The sequence below is a fragment of the Quercus lobata genome, chromosome 8 (genome assembly GCF_001633185.2).
Source record: "Quercus lobata isolate SW786 chromosome 8, ValleyOak3.0 Primary Assembly, whole genome shotgun sequence".
Taxonomy (NCBI): domain Eukaryota; kingdom Viridiplantae; phylum Streptophyta; class Magnoliopsida; order Fagales; family Fagaceae; genus Quercus; species Quercus lobata.
Genome location: NC_044911.1, coordinates 58,730,836 through 58,748,010, shown reverse-complemented (window position 1 = coordinate 58,748,010; position 17,175 = coordinate 58,730,836). Strand labels below are relative to the sequence as shown.

General features: G+C 32.0%; 3 protein-coding genes across 3 annotated transcripts; 1 reads left to right on the top strand and 2 right to left on the bottom strand.

The window, feature by feature from the left end:
* Positions 1 to 237: 237 nt before the first annotated feature.
* On the top strand, positions 238 to 1,096 carry LOC115957545 (zinc finger protein ZAT12-like). Its single transcript, XM_031075819.1, has one exon. It carries the CDS (start codon positions 368 to 370, stop codon positions 932 to 934), a length of 567 nt encoding a protein of 188 aa, XP_030931679.1. The 5' UTR covers positions 238 to 367; the 3' UTR covers positions 935 to 1,096.
* Positions 1,097 to 12,180: 11,084 nt separating this feature from the next.
* On the bottom strand, positions 12,181 to 12,848 carry LOC115957872. The gene is made up of 2 exons (XM_031076212.1): positions 12,573 to 12,848; positions 12,181 to 12,443 (listed from the first exon to the last, which is right to left on the bottom strand). The coding sequence occupies exons 1-2, from the start codon at positions 12,648 to 12,650 to the stop codon at positions 12,357 to 12,359; spliced, it is 165 nt and encodes a 54-aa protein (XP_030932072.1). The 5' UTR covers positions 12,651 to 12,848; the 3' UTR covers positions 12,181 to 12,356.
* A 1,918-nt stretch (positions 12,849 to 14,766) lies between these two features.
* Positions 14,767 to 17,122, bottom strand: LOC115958084 (protein UPSTREAM OF FLC-like). The gene is made up of 3 exons (XM_031076446.1): positions 16,439 to 17,122; positions 16,204 to 16,273; positions 14,767 to 15,813 (listed from the first exon to the last, which is right to left on the bottom strand). Exons 1-3 carry the CDS (start codon positions 16,656 to 16,658, stop codon positions 15,210 to 15,212), a joined length of 894 nt encoding a protein of 297 aa, XP_030932306.1. The 5' UTR covers positions 16,659 to 17,122; the 3' UTR covers positions 14,767 to 15,209.
* Positions 17,123 to 17,175: the final 53 nt, after the last annotated feature.

Below are 17,175 nucleotides of genomic sequence, written 5' to 3'. Positions count from 1 at the left end.
GCCTTGTGCTCATGCTTACGTTTTTACATATGTCAGTTTGTTCACACACAATCCACCCCATATTTTACTTCCCCAAAATCCCCATTAGTCACCTTGTTTTATCATGCAATTAACGAGGTTATTAGTGTCATTCTGAAATGTCAACTTTATAAAAAAAGTCACACTCTTCAACTAACAAAAATTTATTGAAAAAAAAAAAAACCAGCCAACTCTATAAATATGAATTGCCCATAGACTAGTTAAGTTTCATTCAGTTCTTTATGTCAAACAAAAGCTACTTTTATTTTTCAAACCAAAAATCCTGAAACCTTTTCAAACGTAACTTGATTTCTCAAAAAACCCAGTTTTTGTTTTTGTTTTCTGAGCCATGATGAAGAGAGAGAGAGAGTTTGATCATAGTGTAACCGTGGCAAACTGCTTGATGCTACTCTCTCGTGGGAGTGAAATTGAAGCTTTCTCCAACTCTCCTAGCCGTGTTTTTGAATGCAAAACATGTAACCGGAAATTCCCATCGTTTCAAGCACTGGGTGGTCACCGGGCAAGCCACAAGAAGCCGAGGTTGATGGGAGGAGAGCATGGAAGCCTTGATTCCCAGTCACAAGGCTCACCAACCAAGCCCAAAACACACGAGTGCTCAGTCTGTGGCCTTGAGTTTGCAATAGGTCAGGCTTTGGGGGGTCACATGAGGAGGCATAGGACAGCCTTGAATGAAAGCCAAGTCCCTTTGAATCTTACGGAAAACATGCAAGGTCCTCTAAGTTTCACTTCCTCACAAGGCTCGGCGACTAGTCCTCTAAGTTTCGCTTCCTCACAAGGCTTGTCAACTATTAATAGTCGACGAGCCTTGTGTCTGGATCTGAACTTGACTCCTTTGGAGAATGACTTGGTGATTCTGAAGCTGAAGCCAGCACCCATGGTTGATTGTTTTTTGTAATTATCAGTTAAGCTAGCTTAATTAATTATGTAGTCATGATCAATGTCTCTTTTTTTTTTTCTTTTTTTTTGTTTGTATACGGAATGATCAATGTTTTATGCATGCTGTAGTTTACAATCTATACCTTTGTTCATTTATACAGAATAATCACACATCTGTATTTACATATATAATTTAGTCCAATTTTTAGAAATTAGTATATATATATATATATTTAAATTTGAGACAGAGAGAAGGAAGGCTGCCAAGTGTGGTTTACCCTAGAAAACACACACAAGAGCGATTGTAATACTTTGATGCAATACCCAGGTGCTAATATATTAGAAGTGTGCTGAAATTTTATTACAAATTCGTAGAAGAAAATATATTTGGATCATTCTATAACAACAAATAATGGTTGATTTCTCATTGTTATCAGCTATGTATCATATGGTATATTATGAATTATTACAAATACTTTTTTTTTTTATGAGAAAATATTACAACTACTTGATCAATGATAAAAATAATAATTAGAAAATAAAAGAAAAGCTTGATTGGTTGGTCTGTGGGTCAATAATAAAAAATAAAAAAAATTAAGTAAATTAGTTAAGTGCAAAATGTATGACTATAATATTCTTCAAGAAGAGAAAACAATCACTCCTTGCTTTAACTAATTGAAATATCATTTTCATTACAATTTAATCTGTCCAATGTGATCTAAAAAGATTGTGTAGTGTCGTTCTCGGGCTAATACTTTGATATTATCTCATACTATCAAAATGTCAATTCAAAATTTTGAATTAAAATATGACAATTTGTGTTTTACATATATATATATATATATATATAATATTTCGATAGTAATAAGGTGGATTTAAGCCATGGTTTTCCTTAGAATTTAACAATTTACCGAGTTGAGATTATCATTAATCACCCAATTAAAGTGTCATGGAAAAGAAAACTATATATATTATAGCTTGTTGTTGTAGTATATATCAATACTTCAATATAAAAACCAGGCCATTTAAATTTTTCCAGGTCATGGTGATCTAGAAGAAAACTGAATTTGAGTCTCCAAATCACAGTGCCGTGTGGTTCATAATACTGACTTGCCAAAATAAATAAATAAATGAAGAAGAAGAATAAATCGTATGGTACATGTTTCAGTCAGTATCATTAAAAGCTGGCGTAGACTATTTGATCTACTATAGGTGTAGTAAGCCCGAAGCACAAGTTTGTCATGTCCCATCCATGTGTGTCTCGCAAGTAAGAATTGTGCGTGTTGGGCACAAGCTTTGTCATGTCTCACACAAATATATTGAAACTTCACACCAATTGATCAGGATCAATGTGTTTTTGTTTTTATTGTTTTTTAAAAACAATATAGTGTTAGACTAAATAAACTATAAATTACATCCAGTACGGTTACGAACGAATAAAGGAATGTGCTAGTTTTTTTTTCCAAGAATTAGACAATGACTGCTATTCTTGGCTGTGGGCCTGTGGCTAAACCCATGCCTGCCTTGATATTCATAAATATATTTGAGTAGCATAGTTTTTTGGCTAACTAGCTGAGTTTACTTGCCTCATAAGATAATATAAATCGATAATTTAATCACTATTGACTTTGCTTTGGTATTATGAGAACATAAATAACAACATAATTGTCTTTATCACCATCATCAATCACTAATAGCCTCAGCTTCACCGTCCGCAGGCTCGTCATTGATTACTGAAAGCAAAGGAAAGAAATATATATATATATATATATATATACATACACATTTAAAATTGATAAATTAAATATTGCTAGTGGGTGAACAAGCTTAGCTCAAATCAAATAATCGAGTCTAAGGTCAAATTATTGGCTTGTGTCCAAAACTGCTAAACCACTTCTTAAATTCATTTAAAATATGGACAAAGGTCTTGCTCAAATAATTTACACAAAAAGTCACAAAATATTAAGTATCATTAATCAACCAAAATAAATAAATAAATAAAGGTATTTCCTTGTTATTTCTTAATTAATGCTTTGTCAAAATTTTCCTCCATTGTTATTGTTATAACGTTACTATAAACGAGCACCACTTTACACGATCAACAATTTTTTTCTCTTTTATTTTTGGTCCTAGCTAGCCAGATTGGTAAACATAAATATATACAGCCATTTAAAGTTATTTTGCACGCTACAACTTAGGCATTAATTAGTGCAAGACTGTACAATATGTTGTTCAAAGTTCAAACAGTTAGGCCGTAGAGATACACAGGTAGCTAGGTTATATACACAGTTGGTGCAACCGATTGTCGAATTTTTGACTAAATTCTGCTAACAACCATAGGTACCAGTTTGGACTTTATCTGAAGCATTCTTTGCTTCTTCTTCTTCTTCTTCTTTTTTTTTTTTTTTTTTTTTTTTTTTTTTTTTTTTTTTTTGATCTTATCACATTCTTTGCTTCTTAGTCAAGCTAAAAACAGAGTTGACTTTCTTAATTTCTGCCATTAGATTTTACACTAGTTGAGAATTCGTAACTGGTAGCAGTATTCAAATTGAATTGAGATTTTAGAGTGTATAAAATAATCAATGCGTACCTGTATCTATATCTATACAAACAGTAATTAATTAGAACACACAAGCATACGAATTTGCAGATGTATATATATATAGATGTATGTATGTATGTATGTCTACTATTTATGTACAAGCTTGGAAACTAATGGTTAGAAAGACTCAGAAGTAATATATATGGCACTGAATGAAAATCAAGTTATAATTTTTTTTTTTTTTTTGCTTCTGTTTTTTCTTTTTTCTTTAAGGGATTTTTTTTTTTTTTAATTTGTAGGTACATACAACCATTGGAATATCGGTATTTGGAAAATATATTAAAAATCGATCTTAGGTGCTATATAAATTTCCCTGGTACAAAACCCTAATGATGAAGTAAAAAATTTAGATTTCTTTGTGGTGAGCCGTGAAACCCTAGTAGGTTAAACACTTGTAGTTAGATCGTCCAATCACGTATATTCTTCTATTTTTTGTATTATGTTTGTTACGTTTTTGTTTGGATCATTATCCGTGAGTTGTATATTGCACATCAAAATGTATAAATATTGTTCGGCATCCACGGCAATTCCTGCAAAAACTTCTATATTTTATTTTATATAAAAACCTACTTTTTATATTTTACATAACTATTTTTCAAAAACACTCATATTAAATTATTTATTTTATATTATATTTCATTAAAATATTTCTTTATAAATTTTATATTAATCACTCAAATTAATCATCTCTCTATGTGTATATGAATAAAAAAGTATTAAAAACTAAATTTGCACATAAATAATAACAATGTATATTTACACGTATGATTATTATAGTAAAAAATGTAAATATACATATTTATAGATGGATTGAAGTAGGTAGCTTTTGAAGTTAAATTTGTAAATTTGATACAATTTTTCTATAATACATATACATATATGAGTGCTCTAAGGTACTGCCCGTGTTAATGTGTGTGGGAACTCAGAATTTCAGCAAATTAATATAGATATTAGTATTACATGTGCAAAGTGCATACCTTTGAAAAAGCCAAAAAACTGAAAAAGTCATACCCAAGAAATTAAGAAGACGTGTATATGAGTCAGTATTCACCTACCCTGAAAAGCATACAGGTACAACCAAAAGATGATAATCATGTAATTAAGTAAGTGGTGACGATAAGAGAAAAGAGAATTTCCTTTTGGTTGCAGGAATTAGAGTACAAGTTACATAGCTAAAGCTCAAGTTGTTTAAGTGTGAACCCGCAGCAGCAATCTCTCTCTTTCCTTGCATTGATCATTTCCATTCTATCATTTTCCAAAACGTAATTTCCTTTGAATTTCACATATCATGTGTAACAGAGTCTTTTTTTAACCACTTCACTTTTAAAGTCCTCGTCCTGTGTATCAAATTAATCCATTCCACGTACTCAAATGCTTTATATGACACAGAGAGAGATCTTAAGAACAAAGTCACAGAACGGACCATAAAAGTCAGTATTTTATGTCCACCATTAGTGCTATCAGATAATATATATGGTCCCGCAAGAAGCTGGTAGCTAGTGTGTCTTGACACTGCTGGTGATGAGGAATATAAATTGACTTGAAATTGTATGACCAAGACAGTTGCATGAACTAGGCCATGTCATTTGTAATTTCGTGTGAACATTTAGCCATATTACCAAGACACATATCTAGATATTGCAGTTTTGCCCCTAATTACCAATGCCAACTTATCAAACTCCGTTGATCTCAAAAATTAATTGGTGTCTTGATCTGATAATAAGGACAAAATTTGGCTCAATGACTAAATTAATATTGTTAGATACTTTGAAAATCTAACTGTTAAATTGCATATTCTTTATATTCCTAATGCTTATGTCAAATTTCATATCAATAAGATATTATTTACTATTCAATTCATAAACTTATTTTTTATGCATAATTTTAGACTACAAAAAACTAAAAAATTTAAATATTTAATTGATGACATAACTATTGATTTTTGATCTTCTGAAAATTTTGCAAGCATGTATAGTATAAGAAGATGATGCAATCAGTGCTAGATTTGTCAAAATTCACATTCAATAAAAAAATATTGAGTAAAGTTGTAGCCATTAGGTACAACTAAGTTTATAGCTAAACTTTGTCCTGATAATAAAGATTAATTATCACAGAACAGACATTATAAGTTGAAAATCTATTTTATTTATGTATAAAATAAATAAATAAATAAAAATTTCAGCTTATCAGATCGGGGCACTTTGTTATAAGACACGCTCAATATACAGTTTGAGGCCTAATGTGATTATTTTAAATTTTGATATTTAAGTATCACCTAAAATAATATTTAGTTAATGTTCTATATTATATATATTTTTAAAAATTAAATTATTCTTACTTTTTAATATGATTAATTTAGTTAATAGTGATTAGCTTGAATTTATATTAATCCATAATTTTTTTTGAGTATTCTAAAAAAATATACAATTCATATATATATATATATATTTAAAAATCACTTGTTATCCTTAGGTCAAAGTTTAGTAACAAAATTGGTTGTAACCTAAGGCTAAAACCATACTCAATAAAATAAATATTATTACATATTTTAAAAATCTAACCATGTCAAATTTTGTATTAGTTGGATATTATTAATTTACCATATAATCTATAAGTTTATATTTTATGCATAATTTTAAAAGACAGAAACTGGTAATTTAAACAATGTATTGATGACATAGCTATTGATTTTTAATTTTTTAGAAATTTTGCAACTATAAAGAATATAAAAAGAAGATTTTATTTAATGGTAGATTTATCAAAATTCACCTACAATAAAAAGATATTGAGTAAGGTTGTAGGTTAAGACTACAACCAATTTTGTAACTAAATTTTGTCCTTTTCCCTAGGCCAAGGCCTAGACCGACCTTGCTTTGTTAGTTTTATTATAATAAAAAATGACAATAGCATTAGAGGAATGCAACACATCATGAAAGGCTACAAAGACAACAAATGACATGATTAACACATGATGGATGAGATGCTACTCTCTCACTAAAAGTATTACGAGTAGAGCATGTTATAACACAATGGATAAGTATTCTAAAAGACTAAAAATGAGGTTACATGTGGCGCAAATAACACCAAAAAGACATCAAATATAGATAGAGACTCACATTCCAAGCAAGGGACACATTGCAGGACTAATCATCATTGTTATCATGCTTCGTTATTGTCAGTTTCAGGTTATTGTATATCTTAACACATTGATAAGAATAAGGTAAAATTTAACGAATATCCTAAGAACATTGATTTAAGATTTTTTTTTTTTTTAAAATTATGAAAAAAAAGTAACTGAATTTTTTGACTCATTTTTATTCACTATAGTTACTTTATCATATTGATATTTACTCTCTCAATATGCAATTACTTTAGTACCATAAGCATTATTCTAACTTTTTTTTGATAAGATATTCTAACTTTATCTTATGGTAAAACTTAGCATCAATGGGACAATATTGATGTTTTTTTTTTTGGTAGAAAAAAAGGGGTTTTTGGGGGGGGGGGGGGGTGTGGACGGGGGGCGATATTGATATGATATCTATAGATATTTATATATATTTTTAGAATAGATTACTTTTATTGCACTTTGACGTAGTTAAGCATTAAATTCCATCTTTTTCCATTGACATATTGCTACTTCATATTACTATCACAATCAATGTGGAGTAGTTAACTTAATTAGAAAATATAATTGCTTTAGATAAATAATAAAGTCTTACTTCTTTTTAACGAAGTTGGATTATGAAATTGAGATATATTGAGATCAATGTTGCAGTTTACTACCAAACCAACTCGCAAATTAAAAAGTAAGTGCAAATATGCATATCATTAAGTTATGATTAAGGAAAAATAATCGATGGTCGCCTATGTTAATTGGTTATATCATGAATTAGTATTATTCACAAGCTGCCAAAAATAAATATATATAAATTGGTTAGGGGATTTGTTGCAAAAAAAAGTAGAGGACGAAGAAGAAGAAGTGGGATTTGTTGATACATCAACTTACTAAGTTGGAGTTGAGGTATTTTTTAAATGACTTGGTATTTTACAATTGGTCCAGCTAATCACAATATTGTAGGGATTGCAACGCATATTTGCACCTGAGCAATTCTAGAACCACAAATTATTCCACAATTTTGACGTGACAAACTGTGAATAGTTTCTTATCACTTACATATGAACCCGCTATTTTTTCTTCACCACTCACTTTCTACCATATCATAATTGTGGCAAAAAAGTTAAATAATTATTTGAGGTTACGCTAGTACCATATAAAGTGGCATAACTTGTGCTACAACTCGCCCACATGGCGAGTTATAATTGGTAGAGGAGTGATGATGGGTCCATGTAGAGACACCACTCATAACTCACCACGTGGACGAGTTGTGACACAAGTTGTGCCACTTTATGTGGCACCAGTGTAACTCAATTATTTGTGTTACTAGATTTAAGAACCAAAATTATTCTTTCTTCTCTCTTTTCTTTTCTTTTTTTTTTTTTTTTTTTTTTTTTTTTTTTTTTTTTTTTTTTTTTTTTTTGTGGCTTTTTTAGGCTTTATCTGGGGGAAGGGAGGGTTTGTCGTTGTCTTCTTCTTCTTCTTTTTTTAATTTTTGGTATTCTCTTGAGTAACAACGGTTCAAAAAAGGTATGCTAATTAATTTCAAGTTCAATAAACGTTTCTTGAATGGATCTGGTAGCTAAACAATTGCTCAGCCGGTCTTATAAGTACCTTGGTCTGTTGGTCTAACTTGTCCTACCAAGAACTCCTAAACAGTACTTTTAAGTTTGAACTACTCTTTGCTTCCTGGTCAAGCTAATACACCACTTTGACTTCCTCACCATCGTTTTACCCTGGCTTAGAATTTGGATTTGGTGAAACCGTTCAACTTGGATCAATGATATTTTATATATATATATATATATATATATAAATATATATATATATATATATTCACACACTTAAAATACAAGTTGAAATACAATTACTTTGCTTGTATAAGACTAAAATCACTTTGCCTGCACTTCAAATGGAATTAGATATAATGAAGTTGGATTAGAGTTATTTAACAAATTTGGACTTTGAGCACTAATCAAGAGTCTTGTATTTTAGTACACATAACCTGTTTCTTTTTAGGAGAATTTTAGTATTCAAATCTCTCATTCTCCGTTAACGCACCTATCAAATGAAATTCGAAAACGAAAAAAATTGGACATTAATATATTTAAGCAAATCAAATATGAAGTAGGTAGTTTAGTTACCTTCTCTTTGAGTGAGTCCTCACTCACTGACGTAGAAAAGGAAAATGATAGGATAAACAACACGTACTAGATCATTGGTGACCATAAAGACTTAAAGAAGTAAGGATTACTCAACAATATTCAGGGAAAAACAAAAAATAACAAAAACAAAAAACAAAAACAAAAACTTGTAGACTACTCTGCAAGTCTTGTCGTGGAATCTTTATTAATGGTCGGCTCGATCGGTACTCGCTCAAAATACTATGTCTGAACTTGGTACTCGCTCAAAGTACTATGTCTGAACTTGTCTTCTTCTAACTTTTATCTATCATTGTCCTTTCATTACTTTCTTGAATTTCCGTATTCAATGTGTAACACCATCTTAATATGACTGCACCTTTAAAAGTCTACATGGATATGAAATATTTTAATACCAAGTATTTGAAATGCCTTGTTAAGTTTAACTTGTAAGAGAGAGAGAGAGAGAGAGCATTATTACTAATGAAGTCAAAGTCCATTGTTTGTATTATCAAATATGGTTGTGGGAGAGTTTGAAAATATCTTGCAAGCCATACTGAGTATTGACTTTAGCATTGACTATTGGGGTATAATCCCATGGATATTCCACTAAAAATGCTAATCTCTCTTGATCTTAAAAATATAGTACAAGAGTTCGTAAAATGTTACCTACTATAATGACACAACATAAATACAGTCTTTCTAAACTGTCCATTCAAATTAGGAACAATAAATTAGGGACAATAAATACACAATACATATATACCTATCTAATCTTAACTATTCTTATATTATTATAAGGGAAATGCTAACGAGTGTCCTTAAGATACTGGTTAAAAATCCAATTAAAGAAAGTTTTAACATCACTTTTATAGGAAATGAAAAAAGTTGTCAAAACATTAATTGTTTTTTTTTTTCTCATAAAGATTTTCTTTAACTGGATTCTTAATCAATGCCCTAAGAGCACTCGTTAACATGACCCTTATTATAAAATAATATCTTTTATATTTATGTTCAAAATTAAGTAGGCAGAAACATACAAACAAAAAGTACGTATCATACAATTTCTTGTAATCATTTTCCTTGGCGATGAATGAAGGTCTAACTATGGACATAGGAATAGGTTTTTACATAGCATTGCAATGTAAATTTAACAGACAGTTTACTAGGAGAAACTCAGAAAAGTGAAAACTGTTTTTTTTTTTTTTTTTTAAATTAGTAAGTTGTACAAGCACTATTTTGAACCATAACCTCTCCTTCTACCTAGCCTTTGTGTTTAGCATAAGCAGGTCTTCCAAATCCTCGTGTATGCATGCCTTGCACTTCTTCAACCCATCTAGTACTCACCGTACAATGTACATTTTTTTCAAATCCCATCTTACCCCACCTAGGGGGCATAAGAATTGAGATCCGGTGCTAGGGCTATTGCACCGTCCAATTACCTTTCAAGAGTTGAGATTGAAAGTTAAAAAGTGCACTTTTAATCTCAACCCCTGATCAGAAAATCTTTTAATCTTTTAACTTCTTATCTTTTGAACTTTTCTTTCTCACATTAGTGCAATTGTACACCAGATAATTTCATCTTGAGGCCATCGTCTTGAAGCAGAATTGCTATGTTAAGGGAAGAAACATAGAAAATACAAACAACAACATTACAAGGTTCATAGATTTGGACATGTAATTATGCCCTAGTGATAACAATCAAACATCTCCACTTCCAAGAGCAATTAGTACAAGGTATGCAAATCCATTGAAAGAATGAAGGGGAAATGAAGCTCGTCCACTACATTACATTATAATACCATACATCTCCACAATTGAAATGATACATACATCAAGCATCCCTGGGAAATTCTCTTGAAGATTTTAAGAATATTTCAAGAAAAAGAAAGAGACAACTGTAGGAAAATGACCAAAATGCTCACATCCTGGTCACTCTCAGTACTTAGCTCACCTTAAAATCAATTAGTTTCCAAATTATAACCCTCATATTCTCAATCTGTTCTTTGATAGAAAATTGAGTAGCAGCATGAGTTCCTTTTCTGTCACTAGTAGAAAGCAACAGCAAACATTTGTTCCTACACCAGCATTTCATCTAACTCATGTCAATGTTACGGATTCTACCTTTACAGTGGAATAATTTCAAGTGAAGACATTAGATGCATGTAGTAACAAGAATGCATTCTGATCATTGATGGAGAATTGAGTAGCAGCATGAGGTCCTTTTCTACCACTAATGGAAATCAACAATAAAAATTTGTCCCTATACCATCATTCCATCCAACCCATGTCAACAGACTCAACATTATAGGTGTGCATTTACACAATTTGCTACTGTGGCAAGTACTGGCAAGGTTATAAAAATTGTTTCTTCAAGCAGTGATGATACCCCCGTTGGGCTATTCTAGCGATCACCATTCACCAATTGCTACTACAAGTTGAATAACAAAATTTAGGGGCATTGAAGTTACAAGACATTGGAATTTTACTAATAAGAATTTCAAGGACACCCACCAGGGAATGAAAGAGGGGGGGCTACTCACATCTAATGTGGCAGTCAATTAGTGTTAACTAAATATCCCAAAAGATAATAACAATTTGTTATACATAAAAGCCGAGTAATACAAAGGCACATATATGTTAAGGCACCAATTTCTTTATTATTTAACGCTTGTGAAAGAACGTAGCAACATTGTTTATCCTATCATATTGTTTTGTTATAACATCATAAAATGGCCTTCATCCTATCCTACGCCATTATTTCTTGATGCCTGCATGTTAGAAGCTGCAGATGTACCAGGATAAAACGTCCCATGTTTACTGTCTTTCCATTTATTTTCCATATCTATCATACAATTGGTGTGAAGAAAATCTCAATGGTCAAGTAGATTGACAAGATATAAGCTACTCAAAGCATATATAACCTATTAGCAAGAGTGGTATTACTTACGAACAACTTCAACTAGTTTTATAACTTTAACTGATAGATGTATTTGCTATCAAATTTACATTTGTTTATGCTACTCATTTACGCAAAAATTATGTATGGATTCAACATGGTTTCCCACTGAACTTAGAATCTTCACCTAACCCTGATCATTACAAACTGTCCTACAAAACAACCGAACTCCATCCTAAGGAGTCTGAATTCAGCCTTTCAGTCAAGGAGTTATGCAAGTTTCTACAAGTTTCGTTCTAACACATAACCACTTTATTACCGCAATATCAAAAGCATTGTACAGCATCCACATCAAGCAAAGAACCATTTAAAATGCTTAAGGCTATCTTTCCCAATTCCCACTACTAAAACTTAGTGTATAACCGTGGTGCCGCCCATAAAATTAGATCCAAATCCACAACACTAATATCTTCAAGCAACATACTAGCAAGTAACCAAGCCAATCAGAGCAAAACTAGACAAGATTCAAAAATTAAGAAATGGGTCTTTTTATTTACATAAAGACTGTAAATTTGTGATCAGTTTCACAAGTATTCTCCAAAAAAGAAACAAGCCTTTTGACTTAAAAACTTTGCCCCCAAAATGTAGCTCTGCTTAAATCTAATCTAATATCAAAGTGACTCATTCTTCAGCATCACTAGTGTTTTGATCAATATTACCAAACTTCTGCTTGAATGAGTCTTGCCTCTGCAACCATATCATGTGCCCCTGCACCAAAACCCACAAAATTTTTTCCACAAATTCTATCACAAAATTGAATGAATGTAGTATTATATAATACAGTGTTGAGTGTACTACAACAGTGTGGGTTGGGGGATGTATAAGAATTTAGCTTACTTGGAGAGCAGCAGCCCAGGCAATGAGAAAAGAGGCGAACCAGAATTTCTTGTCCTTGAGCAGATTCTTCACTTCCATGTTCAAATTCAAAACCCTAACCCTTGAAATGCTCTGCCTTTGTTGCCTTTATTTTTGATCGGTAAAACAGAGCTTTTGAAAATAAAATTTTGTTTTTGGACCAGAGATTAGTAGATTTGGAAACAAAGCTTGCCTATATTGATGTAGCCCAAAACCTTTACAAAAGGTGGGTTAGGCTTGGCCCAGTTCATGCTGATACTACACTAACTCTGGTTATGTTTGGTTTGAAGGGAAAGGAAAGTAAATCCAGTGTTTGGTTTAGATGAATAGTGAAAAAAAAAAAAATGGAAAAGGGACCTATATATTTTCCACTCAGGCCCATCATTTCCTTTCCTTGAAAAGGAGAGAGAATAAATAGCTTTATGGGCAGAGCCCATTGATAAGCCATTTTCTTTTCTCTGGCCCTTTTTCTTTCTTTTCCATCTCCCTTGTGTTTTCCAAACATAGTGTAAGTCTTCTTACCAAAATTTTAAAATGGGTTATGATCCTCAATTGATTAAATGCCGGCATTCGGTCAACTTCGATTCATTTCAATTTCATTAGGTCAATTCGGTCCATTCGGTCTAATCAATCTATTTCGGTTCATTTCGGTCCACTTTGGTGTATTTTAGTTTATTTTGGTCTCACTAAGTTCGGTCCATTTGGTCCACTCTGATGCATTTCAGTCCATTTTAATACCATTAGGTAAGTTCTGTCTATTTTGGACCATTCAATTTATTTAATTTACTTAAATCTATTTTGGCCTACTTTGGTCTATTTCGGTGCACCTAACTTTTTTTTTTTTGAGAAATAAACTAACTGTTAAACACACACACTTAATTACACTCTCTCACCAAGTTCAAATACATTTGGGTTAAGAGTACTAATTAAGAATAGAAAAAAGACAAATTTGGGTTAATAGTACCTATTCTAAAATCTAAATCCGAATTTATTAAAAAATATAAATTTCAAACTCGTATTCATAATCAACGGCATTATTTACTCCCCATTATTAAGCGGTGCATGTGATCAAGCTCACGTGGTTGTTCTAGCTTAGATTCAAATTCACTGGAAGCTGAAAAAACTAATCAACATGGGCAAGAGAGTTTCAGTTTTTAAAGATTTTTTATTGGGATATTGCACATATATGTTGCATCTTGAATTAAAAAATGAAGAGAGATGCCATTTGGCTTTATGAGAGAAGAAGGAGCCAGAGATGTCATACAATTTAGTAAATATATTAAAAAATAATAATAGCCTAAACTTTGGGAGAAAAGTGCAAAAAGACATAGGGCTCCACTAGACAAAAGATCATTAAGAAACTGCAAAAATCATAATCGAACCCTTGCAGTTGGTTAATATTTTTGTTTTCTTTGGCAAGAAAGGAACAAGAACCATGGAGTTGGTCAACAGCAAATCTACTGATCTCTGCTTAAAATACTATTTTGTTTACAAGTGTACAGTTAGTTTACTTTTTTGTTTGCATGCAGTATGGAAAAAAAATACTAATCATTTCTAATATGAACATCCATATTTATAAATTCTGACAGTAGGGTCTAGGGAGAAGTTCTGCTATATACAATGTAGAATTATCAATTTAATTTCTTTTCAATACAGAAAAGTGAGTCATTCTATGATTAGTATAATTCAATTTCCATGTTGGTTATGGTACTTGTAAATTGGTAGTGTTACTTGGCTATCCCAGAAATGAAAAATTGGATTTGAATTCTCTAACCTTTCGTTAGTCCGTTAGTAGTTGTAAGGGGGAATAAACATTTTTTATATATATAATTACATGAATTTGGGAAATAAGAGTGGGGTTGACACTTATGTGAGACACAAATTATATGGAAATTATTCTCGAAGTGGATTTTCTCATAGTCCATCAATTTTATATGATGAGCTAACTGTCTCACTGTAGACATTTATCTGTTTCTAATGTACTTAAAGCTCAACCAAACAGAGAATCAAGTGATAGTATAGAATAATGACATTCTTTATTGTGTCTCATATTTGTGATTCAAATCCCATATTTCCTCCCCTCTCATTATCTACCTATAAAAAAGAAAAGAAAAGAAAAGTAAAGAAAAGAAGCTCAGCCACACAGATCAATCAAAAGGAAGCTAAGCAAGGAGTATAAGACAAAAGATACAAATACATTCCATAAGCAATGCTTTACAAGCGAAAAATACATCATGAATATGGACATCAAACATTCAATCCAATCATTGAAAACCGCATTGGCCCATGTCTTCAAATTTCAAAAGCAACAAAGAAATCCCAACTAATGACCTCATGAACAGTAGAACAAAATTCTTCTATCACAATAAGAGTGTTACACTTTATAGTGCACTGACTATAATGTGCATAGCTCATTTCTTGATAAATATATCCACAACTCATTTTTGTACTTCTTATGGTACTTGTCCTACTTTACACACTCTAGATTCTCTCTGTTTCATTTGAAATACACATGGCCCATTTTACGATTAAAAATTTATTTTGTAGAACTTACAGCCCTGAATGTCACTTTATTTAAAAGTTTAAATAACATGAAATGGATCCATTCTTGCTATTGACTCACAATCGATCTTTGATCCCTCTTGATCCACAACTGATCAACTGCATCAGAACCTTAGATGCCTTCTTCTTCTCACTGGGACAATCATTCTCCGCCAGCAGATTTCTAACACGAACCTCCTTAGACCCCTCCAAACTACCTAACCCTCCAAAACCATCCTTTGAAAATGCCAAGTGAACCTCTTCGTGACCCTTCATCTCAGTTACATCATTCCCTTCACACTCTTCAACTTTTTCACTATCCTTCCTTTTCTGCCTCCTCTTATCCTCAGTCTGTGTGGCTGCATTATTAGATGCTTTTGCAGCAAATTCCCCACCAGCTCTGGCCTTGTAAACTTCATATTCACGAAGGTCGTCAAATGAATTCCATGACTGATTCTTTTTCCTCACAATGACTGTAGGGATATTGGAGTCTATACTCGAAGTGCTTGTGTCGAAGGAATTGTTTGAGGTTGATGATATTGATGATACTGTTTCATAGGATCGAAAGCTTAAAGACGTTTCAAGGAGTTGTGAACCTTTGAAAACGTATTCTTGGCCGTGACAAGGGTATATGAAGTCATTGTCAGACAAGTCGTGCCACACAAATCCATTCTTGTAGCTCCTGAATGAAAAAATAATATATAAAAATTAAATGACACAATCTATTTGGTTGCTGAAAAATAATATGAAGAAAATTTCAAGATAGTATTAAAATTTTGACTCTTACGCTTAGTTGAGTAATTGTTTAGCTGAAAAGTTTTGGTTTATACCTAGGAAAAATTACAAATTTTAGTATTTTAGTCTTACAATTTGATGTATCACCAATCACAAAAAAGTAATTTAAACATTGATTTATTATATTGCTGAAGTGACATCAATCACATTCATTATTAGGATAGTTTGTAAGCCTTTGACAGTAAAATTGGTAGTGGCTTTAGCATTTTTCCAATTTCTTAAAACCGGCCAGCGTTTAAAGGAGCAAAATATGTGCAGGGAATATAATTAGATTTACCTTTTTGAAGACCAGGTATACATGTTGGCCATGCCTTGTCCCCGAAGAAAATTTAGTCTGTTCATCACATCTGAGAAACAGAAAATTTTAAACAAGAAGATACTACTAATATTGAATTTTCATACTGTGTTTAGTGCTCTTTTGGGTCTCTGACTCTTTAAGTATTCAGGCTTCATATTTGATCAAGTGATACTATTGAGTTTTACTGTGTTTTGTTTTGTTTTACGGAATTTACCTCTGAGATAGAGTCCTTTTGGTGAAGAGAGAGGGACCTCCATGAAATGAGGTTGCTCGAGCTGGCCATTGCGGGAGAGGTAGTAAATGACGGGAACTTTTTGCTCAGTTGTCTTCGACTTTGGCTCCATCCAAACCTTGGTTCTCTCAGGACTAGTGTCTCTCTCTTGCCATTGCCTTGGCATGCATAACACTTTCCTTCCTGCTGAATCGACTGCCATAATTATCTGAACAAAGTAAAGCAATTCATTACTTAAGGTACATAAAAGAAATGTAGTTGGGAAACGTGAAGTTATAAAGTTGTATATAGGTAGTCAGGTAAAGAGAGGAATAGAAGAAATGTTATTAGAGGGAAAGTGAGGGAGCTCATATTTATAAGAACATGGCTTGGGAAATGACGGAAGTAATATATAGTAATATAGAGCATGGCTGGTGGATTTGGTTAGTCAATAGAGGGAGCAAACCGACAGCTTTTATCAAACAAAGAAGTAAAACAATTGAAGTTTTGCCCATCAAATTTTGTCATTGCTGAAATTTGAATCAACATCAACCAATCTTAAGGTCATTTGCGTATAAGTTTATGCAGCAAATTTCTTATGAGGCAATAATTTAGAACGATCTCTGTAATGTTTGGTGCAAGTGTAGGGCCAAATGCCAACATGTTCCATAAAATGTATTGTCTATTATTAACAAGCTCACGGGTTAAAGTAGGCTTAAGACAAAACTTCCTTTTTCAAT